A 15,128-nucleotide genomic window follows, 5' to 3' on the forward strand; every position below is an offset into this window, starting at 1 on the left:
TGCATTCATTTCATAGGTTAAACTTGCCATGTACACTGCACAGATTTACCCTTGCAAAAGTTTTTTCATTGAGGTGGACAGAGTGGGGGAAAGATGCATGTGAAATTCCTAAAATGCTACAGCACCTCAGTATTTGCTGGTATTCCATTCAAACAAGCCATATAAAGCCTTAGGGGAGCTGGCACGCAGGCAGATTTAGTTACGATGTTTTGTCATTCAATAAATCAGTCAGTATTAAAATAATCTTTGAAGTGACTTGCAAAGATGTGTATTAGTATATGTCAGTTATTAAGCAATTTTTATATTGATACTGGACCACAAAAAAATATTGTTTCTTCTAGAACAAGGCGTGAGGGTGAGAAAACAGTTGGAGCAAAAATCAGACTCATTAATAACAAGTCTATAATCACACCATAAAATAAACATGCCAGCTTCAAACAAAGAATTCCCCTGGCTGTTTATCTCTTACATATTAAATACTAAGATCACATGAATAATTTGAACAAAACAAAATTACAGAGAACAGTAGATCACAATTTTTGTTTATAGCAGGGCACTTAACTTTCAGGTCATAAAACAACTTTGATTACTGCAAACTCCAACAATATAAATCAATTCTGAGAACAGCCTCTTATGTCAAGTGCACAAATTCAGTATGAACTTCAGGATCTTAAAATATGAACAAAACATAGTTTGAGGGAAGGACTGTAAAAAATTAAACAAAATTAGGATTTAATGTGCCGCTCCTTTTTAAAATGAGGAATATGGAACTAGAAAAGACCATCTGCATTTCTCCTATCTCAGCCATTACTTCATCCAATTATCCCACAGACTTACTGGATTTCATTTTAGAATAGTTATCTTCTTTGGAAGGTGCCTTTCTGAGTCTGGTTGCCCTAAAAATTTAGGAACTTTTTACTTTCTATTTCCAGTCCCCAGTTTATTCGCAGCAAATTAAATCTACCCTTCCTTCAGGTAGCAGCATTCCAAGTGTGGTCTTGATTAAAATCCAACCAACATGTCACAGCTTCCAGTATTTTCAGTAAACAGTTCATTCAGGGCTAAAATCTTGTTCCTGCTTGCTGGAGTTAAAAGTTCAACTCAGTGTCTGCAACAGATGTCCACCCACATCCTTAAAAAGACAACTGACTTGCCTGGCACTGTCAGGGAAGTCTCCAGATGCCTGACACAACACTGGAACTTTAAATACCCAAGAGCCTGCATTCCCTATCCAGGGCAAATGACTTTTACACGGATTTCACAACAGAAGGTATTTGTAAAATAAAGATGAGGAAAACTGACAGCTAATAGAGCTGCTTCAAGATCGTCTTGTGGACAAAACACTTCTAATAATGTTTCCTATACCGCCAATTTTTTTTCTGAGTATTTTGCCTTTCCTAATGATTTTTAAAACAGAGAAAATGAAGCAATTAATTCAACACAGGAAAAAAATACTAAAGCTTGCAGCCACTGTTAAAGGTTTAGAAGGCTATGGCCGTGGCTAACATTATTTATAACTTCTCTGATGCTTTTGACTCTGACCACGGTTTTCACATCTACATAAATACATACATACACATATACACAAGCTCATATATATTTTCATATGCCCAGACTTGTGTAAACACAATGTTGCCATTTTTGAATCATTTTACTAAGTAACACAAATATAGTTACATCATTTAATATATCCAAATGTAACAGATTTTACAGGCAGCAACTGCAGCCAGCCATGGAAAGGCTTAGCTTGCACTGCACAAAAGTACACTTGTTCCTGCTGAAGATGGATGGTTACATCTTATAGTTGAACTCCTTTGATTTTACAAGCAGGATCCCTCTATCTTTCCCTGAGGCAACCTTAAACTTGCTGTCCCAGTTCTCAAACGACACACCAAGTTCTTATATTAATACTTGACTCACCAATGCTGCTCAAGGAACTGCTGCTTTCAGAGTCAGAAGGCATTATGGACAGCACACTGTAAGTAGACCCTAGAATCAGGAAAACAAAAGCAGTATTATTTTTTCTCCCTCTTTTCCTCTCTCAAAACAGAGCTATGATTCATTTCCTTGATATTGTAGATGTCAAATAAATTTACTAAAATCACTAAAATTTTTCAGATTACTAAATTAGAACACACATTGTTGAAACATAAAAGTCAAACAGGCGAAGGAAGTACAATCTATAAATGAACATTGCACTGTGCGCTGGGTAGAAAATCATTTTGGAAAACATGGTAAGAATGAGTTCAGCAAAATATTAAATACATCGTTTCTTTCAGATTGAATGAACACACAAAGTTTCATGAGTATAATAGGAAGATCAGGAGTGATACTTGTGACAATAGTGGCCATCTATTTTGGTATGGCATGTCTTTACATGTACCAACTCCTAATTTATTGTGTAACTGATTTGTATTCTTAATCTCAAACTTCATGCAGGTTTAAAAATTTCATTTAATTTGTAAATAAAATTTGCTTATATCCATTTGCAACTTTCAGTATCTGGTCTTAAAAGCAAGGACCCACAAAGCAGCAAATTTTCTCATGTATAAATAGATCAACAGACAGTGAAGCCTTTCATTTTAGCTGTTTTAGAAGTATGCTAGATTTTATTTACCAGAAGAACTAGAAGGACAGGTCCTACTTCAAAGCATTAACTAAACAGCTCCACCATCCCTCACAGACAGGATAAACACACCATAGAAACAACAGGGAATGATTATGTACAAAAGCCATTAGAAATCCAGTCTACTTTCAGCACTCTCTAGGATGCAAGAGCTGTCCTCACAACAGCCAAGCTCTAAGACAGTTGCAATACTTTCAGGAGCCTGCTTTCCTATAGTCCCTCCTTCTTATATGCCACTATTTCTTTCTTCTAATTTCTTTTAAATTAAGAAATAAAAGCTGAGAAGCAGCAGGAGTAATTGCACAGAATAGACTGAAGGAAGGATAGGCTAATAAATAAGAAAGAAATTGGGTTTTGTCCATCTCCTCTACTTCTTACTAGGGAAAAGCACAACATCTGTAACTACTATGGTGTTAGATGAATGAAAGGCAAGATGTGATAAAATAATTCTACTAACGCAAGTAATAACAAAAAAATCAATTAAAAAAAGAAAAAAAAAGAATTGAAAAAAGTTGGAAGAGCTGCATCTGAAGTAGATTGCTTCATCTGACAAATCCCTACGGAAAATTATTTTAAATATATTGGTTAAAAATAATTCTATTCAATTGTAGGGAATGTAATTTTTTTGTTTGGTTCAAATTTTTAAACAAAACACAACAAGCATGTCACTGTCAGGCTTCAGAAAAAAATTTGCACATTTTTGCTTCTATTTCAGACATTTTCAAATAATAATAATTTAAGCTGTATTCCTACTTAATTAATGCTTATTGTAAACAAAATAATTTCCACATTAGTTATATTTAACCTCCTTGCATATTCTAAACTCATATGACTTGCAGCATTTCAAGTCTGGACCTATACTGATTAGAATCAGGAAAGTTGAAAAAACAAATCAATATATTAAAGAGAGTAGGACATCTTTATGACAGACAACGTGTACTGAGATCCTACCAAAACTGCGTGGGACTCAGGCACAACAAAATCTTGTGCCAGGAAGTGACACTTAATTATACTCAGCAACTAAAGGCAAAATCGCCCAGTTCCTCCAAGAGATTCCATAGGAGTTCCACACCTAGAGAAACCTGTAGTGATTGTTAGCTGCTTTTGCTTTTAAGAGTGAAGAAATAAAAGGCTCAAAATCTCATCATCTTAACTGATCTTCACTTTATTTATCTTCAAGACACTAATCCTCTCTGTCTTATTGTCCTGCATTACAAGTCAGAAATGGGACTTAAAATGAATTAAATTTTCCTCTCTGGAATGGACAGAAAGGTTTTGTGAAGCTGACTTCATCAGTGGAGAAATATGACTCTCCAAAGCAGTGCTCTTAAACCATTAGCTCATATTTGTAGACGCAAGATCCGGTATGCATGGCACTCTATCAAGAAAATCTACAATTGTGAAGAGGGGAGGAATCATCTGACCTGTTCATAATTCCTCACTTCCAACAACAACAACACTCTACTAATATTGTCTAGTTTTGTTTTGTTTTTAAACTACACAGGGTACAAGTTCATTATCTGTAACAAGTGCCACCTTTGTCATCAGAAGCAGTATTGGTAAGTGTCAGCAACAACAACCAGAGGTCTCTACACAGCTGTCACAAAATTAAAATTCATCTTTAGGTACTGTAATGACACACATCCTTGTACTAAATCCAGGCAAAGTGGCATTGTGCTTGGCATATTTTGGTTGATCAAACTAGCAATACACCATTGGTACCTGCAAATACTCCAATAAATATTTCCCCACTCATTAGGACGCCTCTTCACGCAAAAGCAAACACTCAAACTCATCCCAACAGCAATTCAGATATGGGTTTTAAAAAAGAAAAAAAAAAAGAAAGAAAAGGCACAGGCTACTTTGTACAACCAAAGGCACTGGAACATCCTGTTTATTTGTGAGCTGCACATCCACGGTATTCTAATGAATTTGTTGAAAAATCACCCTCCCTCAAAAGAATTTTCCACCTTTATTTCCCATTCTTAATCTTTTCTGACTGCCCATCTTGTCAAATTGCACAAAAAAATATTGAGTTTAGAACACTAAACTCAATAAGAAGCTATAAATACTTCCTTAGACAAATGTTGAAAGTGCTTCACACCTAGTTCATGTGCCTTTCACCACACTTTTCCAAATAGTTGAATTTAATATTTTTCTGCCAGTATTCACTTTGCATACTAAAATCCCCCAGTGGTAAAACTTGCTACATTTGATTTCAATTCACTGATTTATAATAATTGCTGACATGTTCCTAAAGTTAAAAATTGCACCTTGAAATGACAGGATTCTGAGAAACACGGTAAAACCAACACCTACTTAAAAATAAAAATAAGAAAAAACCCCAAACCAAACAACTACATCAACAAAAAACCCAAACCAATCAAATAAGAAAAGAACCCAAAAAGCACAAGCAAACCAAAAGGCAAACATATCTTCTTCAGATACACATTCATACAGAAAGGGAAAATACATAACCATCCTGTCTTTACATGGCAGACTTGCTTTCTCTTTTACTCATCCAGACATAAGCTTTGGATCAGTCCCCGGCTGTATTAAACTGCTTTGGCAGAGCACAGGGATTTAGAAACTGCTACAGTATATACTTGAGAACCTTAAGAATCTCATTTCCTTCTATTTTCAACAACTAGAGCAAGTCAAATTTCTTTAAGTTATTACTGTCTTCATTAATCAGATTATAGGAAGGCCACTTAAGAACTCGCAAATCCAGGAAAGGAACTCATTGCTTAAGTGTGGAAGTGATCTCCAGGGACAACACAAAACTGTGTTCCAGTTTGCCTTCATCTTTCACACAACAGCCACACAGAAAGAGTGACATGTATTCTCCTTGCTATGAAAGACAATGATGGAAGAAAGAGGAAAAAAAAGAACAGAGAAGAGTTGCATATCCTAAGAAGACAGCAACTGTCTAAACCAGCAATACCCTCATCAGCAGTACCAAATCAAGACTGGTAGAATTAAACAAGTCACACAAAATTAAAACAGAACATTTCTCTCTTCTGTCTTTCTTGCTTCTGAATTGTGAAACACCACATAACACTGGACACCACCTGCTCTTCAAGGAGAGACTAAAGAAAGCCAAGTCAGCTAACCTCCAAATAATGTCTCCAAAACAAGCTTGTAATTGGTGCCTTCTGTAAGAAAGTAGTACTAGGGATCAAATATCGTATCTTCTGGGATCTTATTGAATGACTTGTGAGAAAAATTACAGTGTTCAAATAAGAGAGAAGCTGTCAATTGCCAGTACTACATAGCAACTGTTCATCCTCTATACAAATACAAATACACAGGCTCTGTTCATAGCTCTAAAGCACAGTGCATCCAAAGGGACAGGAGTAGCAAAAGAAGGGATAGGGATTCATCCTTACAAAATTCATTGCACATATGTTTTCAATCCTCTAACTCTTCCCCCACCCCCCCTTATCTATAATTCAACTCAAAGAAGGCTATTTCTTCTTCCAAACTCATTACATGAAGTACCCTGTATTGCAATAGCTCCTCTCTCAGAGAAACACGCTCAGCACAAGGCCAAAGAGACAAGTATACTGAACCTGCTTCAGTGTGTGAAGAACATGGGCTTTATTCAAGGAGCATGAGGTGTCTGATCCAAGATGGGGAGTGCTCAGATCTTGGCTGCACAGCTCTTGGTAGGTCATCCATCTTTAGGGAGTGCACTTAGATCTGCAGTATGGCTGACTCCTAAATTAAACATGATTTCTAACTAGGAACACTTAGCTTACTGTAGGAGCGAGACTGGAAGGAGCCTTTGCCTGTGCAAATTTCCTTCACTACTTCTCCATGTTTAAAGATGAGGTTCAACAACCCTCCATGCTCCTCTGCTGCAAAATTCCATTGTTAATTAAATTCTGCTCTTCCTCCCACCTCCCTTTGCAGTGCAGTGACCATCAGCTGATTCAACTTATTGTCAGCAAATTATTTTTGTGATGGAAATCCAATGTACCGGATGAGAGGGCAGCACAACAAACATTGCTTTATCCACATCTCCATGCACCAAACCAAACTGACATTGGCAGGACTCCTACACGCTGGGGGGGAGCAGTTGTTTGACTACAACAAAATTCTGGAAATCACCCAGAATTCAATGTTCCCTTTGCCTTTACAACAACAAAATTGCCCAAGGAGCTCAAGAGCACATGGATCTGCCATGCTCTGTCTCTGAAGATATTCATTCTTTGGCAGCCTGTGCAGTCAGGTTTGTCACGAACTACAAGGCATGGTCACTGCCTGCAAGTTGTGTGACATTCAGACACCAAATTCTCATACAAAACCTTCAGTTGCACATTTGCTTCCATCTGTGTCACACCTATTTCAGATATTTCACAGTCATTTACCTTGAAGATATGAGCAACTCCAAGAACAAAGGTACAAACTTAGCTGCAAAGGTCAAATAAAAGTAGATGCCATCTTGCCAAAAGTTTGCTATTTCTTCCCCGCCTGCTTTTAAACACAGCTTTGGTTTTTATTCTGCATATTCTGTCTATTTTTAGGACACCAGGAAAGCTAAATGAATGTGAAGTGGCTTTTTAAATAATTAAGCAGGTAAAAAAAAAAATCACATTTTTTTTATTTCCCATATAGCTCAGTCTGTAACAGTTTTACAGAAATGGTGAGGGTCAAAAAGTTTTTTTCTTTTTCAACAGAAAAAACTTCTTAGAACAAGCTATCAAGTAAATATTTAGATGTTAATATTAAGAGTGTCATTTGGGAAAATACAGATGCTTTATTTTTTAAGTCAATCTTGAATTCTAAGTGATTGAAAATACATTCTTGTTAAGGACAAAACACTCCACACATGAAAAAGGACTGGGGTATCTTTCTCTGAACATTTAGTAAAATGAACCTAAAATGAGGTTTAAGTGATAATTATAATTTGACAATTTATGTTAAGGCCTAGATTCAAAAACTTAAGTTACCTGCCAGAGGCCAGAGACATCAGTAAAGATGCCCTGAATTCAGTTCCTAGTTGTTAGTCAGTACAGCACTGGATCTTCAGCTATTAAAAACAACACTAGACAAATACCCATAAAATTCCTATTTTCTTATCAACATCTGAACATGAGAAATATTTACTTTTATAGGGTCATGCACAACAGGAAGAGAAAAGAATAACTGATTATGGATTCTTCAACCACAATGTTTAGTACAGACAGGAAAAAATTGCATTAAAAACCAACTTTTAGAAAAAAATCCAGTGTGGGTAGGTGAAACATTGCCCCATATTTCAGCTCATGTGGATTGCACAGGTTATACAGCTCATTATCAATGCAGCAGTGCTGTCTTCTAAAACATGAACATTACAGCTGACTGTAATCTTGTCCAACAACTACAGATATTTTTATGAATTATTTTTAACACAAATGCTTTAACAATTCCCATTAACGTATTCTGAGGAATCCATTCAGCTTCACTGGTAAAAAGGGAAAGGTATTCATTTTTTCTTTCTTCTAGCTTTCAGGAACGTTTCAGTTGTTTGCTGGAATATGTATGATAAGCCAAAGATGAAAAATAAAGAAAAAATTATAAAACATAATAAAAAGGGCTTTTTTTTACCCTCTCCTGATACTATCTACCTTTTCTAAACTCACATGAGTACAACTTAATCTTATAAAGCTTTTTATCTCCTCTGAATATCCTGGTTTCTACAACCCTAGCACACTGACATGGGCCAAGCTTCTTTTTCTAACAAGAACCAGAACAAAGTAGTTGGAACGCTCCTCTCAGGAAGCAGCCCATTACCACTGGAGACCCAAGGCAGCAACTGATTCAAGAAGTTACTTACACAACACCTCCTCAAACCAGCCTGCTCTTTCTAGTCTGGAATCTCCATTTTGCTACAAGTTCCAAACCAGTTCACATCTACTGCTCTCAGGACTTCAGCAGATGTATCAACACAACCAGTCAAATTTGGACTGTGTGGGAGGCACTGCTGAACGTGCCTCCTTTGAAATTACAGTCATGTTGGGAGATTTGACTTTTCCAAATCGTGCATCTCTCAAAAAAGTCGTTCATGTTACTTCGTGTGAAATCTGGCATAATGCTTGAGAAACTTCCTTGCAACCTTGAAAGGAGACACATACTCACCAAGTAAACCTTAAAAAAATGAACTCTCCTTATATTGCTCTTTACAGCATGCTTCAATATTCAACCCTCACTCAGAAAAATACAAGAAGAAAAAAATGTCCCAAGATGGTTTCATTAAGGTATGTTACAAAAGGGTTTTAAACTCAACTTTATTGTGTTGTTACAATGAAAAAAACTACACACATTGTCATACAGAGCATTCATACTCAAGGTTCTTTGTCTCTGTTTACAGCAGTTCTAATTTAAAGTGCTAAGAGAAAAGATATATCTAAGCTAAATCATTTAATTTTGAATCTTCGTGTTGCCTTGGCAAGTTAATTTTATTTTTCAACATTCAACTTCACTTAAGATAGCAAAAGGAAGAAGTAAAACCTGTTATTTTTTCCCCCTCCTAGAGCAATAGATCAGGAAATCCTACTGCCAGCAGTAATTCCATATTAAAAAGATATATATTTCTTCTGTAGACACAGAGTACAAGACTCTGCTCAGTAAAAGAGATGTCAGTCCTTGTTACCCACAGACTTCAGGCCCAAGTCCTTTTCAGGACATCTGCAATTACTGGGAGGTCATCAGAACTGCGTGAATGCTACTTGCACACACCAAATACCACAGACAAAGGAAATTTCAAATCCATGGCTAAGTGACCAAGACCCCTCCCCAAACCCAGATTAAACAGATTGGAGCAATCATTTTTTGTGCATCTTTCCAGAAACGTATCAGTTTTCACAAAGCTAATAGCTTAACCAGACAACTCTTGCAATTTCCAAGCACTGCTAGGAACTCAGAAGAAGGGGTAGACAAAGTAACAATATCAATTAAGAATATACTTGATCCACAGACTCTCCTTTTTCAGAAGACAAACACACAGATACAAAAAAGAAACTGCACCTACGCTCTCATTCAAACAACACAATCGAGTACATCCTCAATTGCTCTGCTGTACTGAGTGATTATTACAGGAGCCTATTTACAAAAATAGTTTCTTGCAGAAATCCTCAGGTGTGAACTTCATGCCTCTTCTGGTTTCAGCTGCACCACCCACAAGAACTCATCGCTCATCAGAGGTAACCTTCAGCTGTGATGGGGCAGGAACAGCCCCATAACCTCACCCACTGGCACAGGCACCGCCAGCTTGTGTGCGAGCAGAGCGCTCCCTGACACACACAGGGAATACACAGAAAAATAGTGCTTATGCTTCCTAAAGGCAAAAGTAACACATGTAACTAAACAGAACAAAAAGCCATCCTCCCCCAAGTACCAGAGCGCTCATGCATACAAATGCTCACTCTACCTGGGAGCTAAGAGCAGAGAGTGCTGGAAAAAAGGGAACTCATCTGGAAGCAATGGTAGCTCCAATTCTTGCTTTCTGCCTCTTCTCTGGAGGACAGAGTGCTGCTACTTTCCCTTCTCTAGGTCACAGCAGGACAAGGAGGAGTCAATGGTCTCAGCCTCTGCTGTGGCTTGATAGAGAGGGGAGGCAGCCACACGGTGCTTGCAATGCTGAAGGAGTTTCCTTGCTTAGACATAGATATTTCTAGTGGCATCTTCTAGCTTCTTAATGAAAAGACCCTGTTTGGAGACTAAATCCATTTGAGTGTCTAGAAAGGATTTTTCCTACATAGCAGGGATGTCGTGCTAGATGGGTCTTCTAGCCTTTTTGCAGTTATTATTCTGGCAGAAAGCAAATGTAACTGCTGTAAGCGCAGCAAGTCACCTAGTGGCCAATGACTTACTTAGGACCTTTTAAACCAACAGCTCTGGGTTACCAAGCAAGCAGTTGCCAAGTGCTTACAAGGAATAGGTGGGAACTTGAGGTCGTAGTGATAGGCAGGAAGATCTTACTAAGGGGAGGATTTTTAGAACCCAAATTTTGACCCTAAGAGTAACTGTAAGGGGGCAGGGGGGAAAGGGGGGGGCAATGCCTGCAATACAGGAAATATCAATTCTGGAAAAAGTTCTAAAGCTTAATGCACTCACAGTGTACTGATAAAAGCCTGAAATCATACTCTGACAGGAAGCAGTAGCTTTAGCATTACATGACAGCACACGCTGAGCTATATGGAGTGTAGCCGACTTCCTTGGAGGCTGTGGAAGAGACACAGGCTAAAAATTCCGCAAATGCACTTGACGTACAGCATGCTACTCCAAATGCAAATATAACACCATAGTCCACTAAGACAGTGACAGGAGAGAAGAAGAAAGAAAGAAAACAAGACTACAACACAGAAGAAATAGAACACAGCATATCAGAAAGCAGAAGTCAGAGCTGCTGAGCAGGGAAAGAGTGGCCTCTCACCCAAGAGACGTGACTAAGACAATGAACAAGTCAAGGCTTGTCCTGATTTGGAAGTCACCTGCCTGTTAGAAAGGTCTGATTTCTCCTTAACCATCTCTCATCTTCATTTTGGAGCAGAGGAGCAAATGAAGATGCTGCCTCCACATCAGCATCACTTGTCAGGCATGAAGATTGAGTGGGGACAGTTTTAACATTCAGGTTCACCTGACTGCAGCACAAACGTGCCCTAAATAAACATGCCAGATGGCTGGGAGTAGCAAACTACAACACTTTGCAACCTCTTCATTTAACCAAATAAACAGCCACATTTCACTGATTGCAGAGCAGCAACAGAAGAGGCAGTAAATATTGTGTCTCCAAAGGCAGCCATGAATAGGCTTTGCCATGCAGGCTTCACGGCTGGCTTTGACACCTGTTCAGAATATTGGCTTTCTTTACACCTTCTTCATTCAACAGTTCTGCAGATACTGGGGATTTTCCCAAAAGAGGTGGTGTCAATAAAACCAGCTGCCATCAGGATCAAGTGTTCCATTGTGCTCCCAATTTCAACAACAGCTATGAGAATAGTGATGTCAAGGGTGTGCAGAGGAGAGAAAAAACATGAGGAGCATGGCAATGAGTTTAAGCAAAAAAAAAAAAAAAAAAGGTAAACATTCATTGCATCCTTTGTTTTCCTCACATACACAGTTTCCAGCATGAACTCTGACACACAGTTAAGCACTGATTAAACTATAATCAAAACCAAGTCCTATTAACTAAGAAAAAGTTTCCCCCTAAACTTGAGAAGGATCACTGTTTACCACAGGATTAAAACCTCCCATCATGAATTACAGCCATCTTTGATAATGCAGCTCCTCCACATTTTCACCACGTTTTTCTTTATTCTCTCATAGTACTGCTGCTGTTACAGAGATATTCTTATTCTACACTATCATTAGATAAGTCAAGAATATTCAAGATACTTAAATTACAAACAAGTAGATTACATTCAATCACAATTTTTCCACATCCACCTATTATTAAATTGCTGCATGATTTTAATATTAAGAATACAAAGTAGAGAGAGGAAAAAAAAAAAAAGGAAAGTCTAATTCTGAAACTGATGTAAAAGCAAACAGATGACTGGAGCTCAGCTCAACACCTCCATCCTTCCTAAGAGTGCTGTAAATGACAAATTCCTCATGGGAAATACTACATCTTCTCTCAGCTTGGATAATATCTTCCAAAAATTGGCATTTTGAGTATGTTAGAAGATATATCAAAATCAACTGTGAATATTAATTTGGATCCATTAGAAAGTAGTCCACATTTCAAAATCCACAATGCAACAAATCCCAAAAGGGTTTTAATTTGTACAAAAGCATATAACTATCTCTTTTCTTTCACAAATAACATCACAGGAAAACTTCAAAGAAAATTTAAATTCTTCAACTGAAAAGAGGATTGATAACTTATAGCTCTTTAAATCATTGCTCTCCCCTCCTGTGCTACCCTTTATCCTGATGGGAAAATAAATCCTGCAATTTTTAACTTAAGGGATAAATTTTCTTTTTAATTAGAGATGCTTGTGCTGATGATGTTTTTTTTAAAATACAGAGATCCTTCCAGAAATATTTAATAAATCATTACTTCAAAAAAAATGCACAGAATTAAGATAATCGAAATAAGTGAGGGAAAAGAAATCCAAGCCACTGCAGAGATCCTGAAAGTAAAAATCCCAAAAAAAACAAACAAAAAAAGCCAAACACCCAACAACTTGTTTCCAACCAGAGGAAACATTTACAACTTCACAGACCTTCACAGAGGCCCAGACTTTTTTGATCAGGAGCAAAGTCAGATTACCTACTGCTACTAATGCTACTGTCTTCAGCATGAGGACGATGGGATGAACCAGAAAGATTTAATTTCATGAGCACTCATTTTTTTGGCATGTTCTCTGTATGTATCCAGTTACGTATCCTCACAGGTGAGAGTCTGAGGTTCATCATATTTATTTATCTTTCAGCTTCACAAAGCATGCTTTTCTCCATCTCTAGAAATATTACCAGAGGGAAGGGTCTCAATGCACAAATGTACATTAACACTTGAGAAAACAAACAAATAACACCCCACACAAACCCCCTTCACCCATTCAAATAGAGCTCCTATCTCAGTCCCCTGCACTATTAACAAGTCCAAGCATCACAGTCCTATAATACAATAAGCAATATATTAAAGTTGTTACCTTCAGGTAGGCTAATAGTAAAAAAAAAAAAAAAAAAAAAAAAGTTGGTGACTCACCACCAGCTCCACTTACATAAAACCCTGGAGCTGATCAATATTTGCAACTATCCAAGACACAGTGGGCAGAAACACCCTTCCAGGCATACAAGAAAAGATTTACAATTCAAAACCAAGCTCAGTTTGTATATAAGAACATCTGGAACATGTTCATTCATCCAGAAGTTTGAGTGCTTTTTTGATGATGTTATCAGACAGCAATTATGATATGTAGAGAGAAGCCATCAGGAAAGAAAGTTTTGAAAAATTAAACCCTGAATATCTGAGCTACCATGGCCCTTTGAAGAGATAAGCAACACCCCTTTATTAAAAATCTGTATCTGGGAAATATTGCTTAGAACAGTAAGAACAAGCCCTGCCTGGTTGCAGAACTTAACTCCCTCCTGCCACTTCTATGCTGAACCCCTGTAATCATTCCTAGAAGTGCAAATACTAACCACTACTATTAATCACTTGACATTTGGGCATAGTAGATCAGCATCATCTGGTTTTTCAAGGCAAGATGATTCTAGTCACAACTTAAGTGTTTTTAAAATGCCACCTCCCTGGTTCCTCAGCTTGAACAAAAAAGGACAAGCATTTGCACAGATTAAATGATCACTCACTGATTCATGCCTGCATGGCAGCTAGTGCTCCCTGGCCAGAATTAATCAGAAACAAAGTGTGGGTGGATTGGGAATTGGGATGCTTTGTCACACACAGAGACACAACTGCACATTTATCACCTACACAAATTAAGAGCAGATACAAATAAAAGCAATATCCAGCAAATAAATAGCAGTGATAATGGACAGCTAAAGAGAACACAGAATGATTCAAAGAAATTGTGGAGAAAAAGCATCCAGACTGAAAGACTATACACAAAACAACCATTATGTTTTACTGACACATCTGGTGAGGCACTGGAATTTGCTTTGTGTTTTCAAAAGTACAGTGATCTCCCAAAGCATACCCCTTCTATTGGATAGGAAAAACAAAAAACTACTAGAACTAGTGGAAACAGGATAAGGAAATCCACATTGGCAGCAGCAAAGTTATTCTTGGTCCATTAGGACACTGGAAAGCAACAACCACGCTCCATGTTCCCCCTACTAGTAGGAATCAGAGCCCTAAGGAAGCTGCTGACCCCAGAACTATTCTCATCCCTCCACAATGAAGGCATATTCTCTCTCTTCCTTACATCTCACTGCAGGAACCAATCTCTCCCCGCTCATCATCATCTTTCACAACTGTCTGAGACACTGTTTATCCTCTTATTGAAGCCAATCTCTATAATTTTCCTACTTTTGATTTCTTGTTTGTCTTAGCAAAAAAAAAAAAAAAAAAAAAAGAATTTTCATTATTGTGGTGAGGGGGAGCTCTTATGATTTGTATTTTTAGAGAAGAGAAAGAAAAGCTGCGTTCTGAAAGCAAACAGACCAACTTTTATAGGACCAGAAACATATCATATGATATGTTTCAAACATATGATAATGCTTCGAACACCCAGCACTTCATCAATATCCCCATTTCCTACCCAGAAATCTAGTATTCTATTTTGAAAACCAGAAAACATGTCCATATCTTCTACTTTTCAAGAAATGAAGTAAGGAAAACACTTGCATACCTTTTCTTGTTTTCTGGGTTTTTTTTTGTTTTTTTTTTTTTTTGTATTTTTTTTTTTAATATATAATACTGTACTTGGAATGTATGTTCATTAAGTGGAAAAACTGAAGTCTTAACTGGCAACAAGAGACAGCACAAATACAGGTGGATTGCATATTTAATTCCATTTACCAAGGTGTTTTTTCTGTGTTATGAGTT

At 37.4% G+C, this 15,128-nt stretch overlaps 1 protein-coding gene across 1 annotated transcript in view; it reads right to left on the reverse strand.

Moving 5' to 3' along the window:
- Window positions 1-15,128, reverse strand: part of DLG5 (discs large MAGUK scaffold protein 5) — a 96,974-nt gene that overhangs the window by 59,131 nt on the left and 22,715 nt on the right. The window contains exon 2 of the mRNA XM_062496077.1: window positions 1,921-1,989. Within this exon, the coding sequence (XP_062352061.1) occupies window positions 1,921-1,989 (69 nt within the window). The remainder of the gene's footprint in view (window positions 1-1,920; window positions 1,990-15,128) is intronic.

Source organism: Cinclus cinclus, chromosome 7 (genome assembly GCF_963662255.1).
Source record: "Cinclus cinclus chromosome 7, bCinCin1.1, whole genome shotgun sequence".
Lineage (NCBI taxonomy): Eukaryota > Metazoa > Chordata > Aves > Passeriformes > Cinclidae > Cinclus > Cinclus cinclus.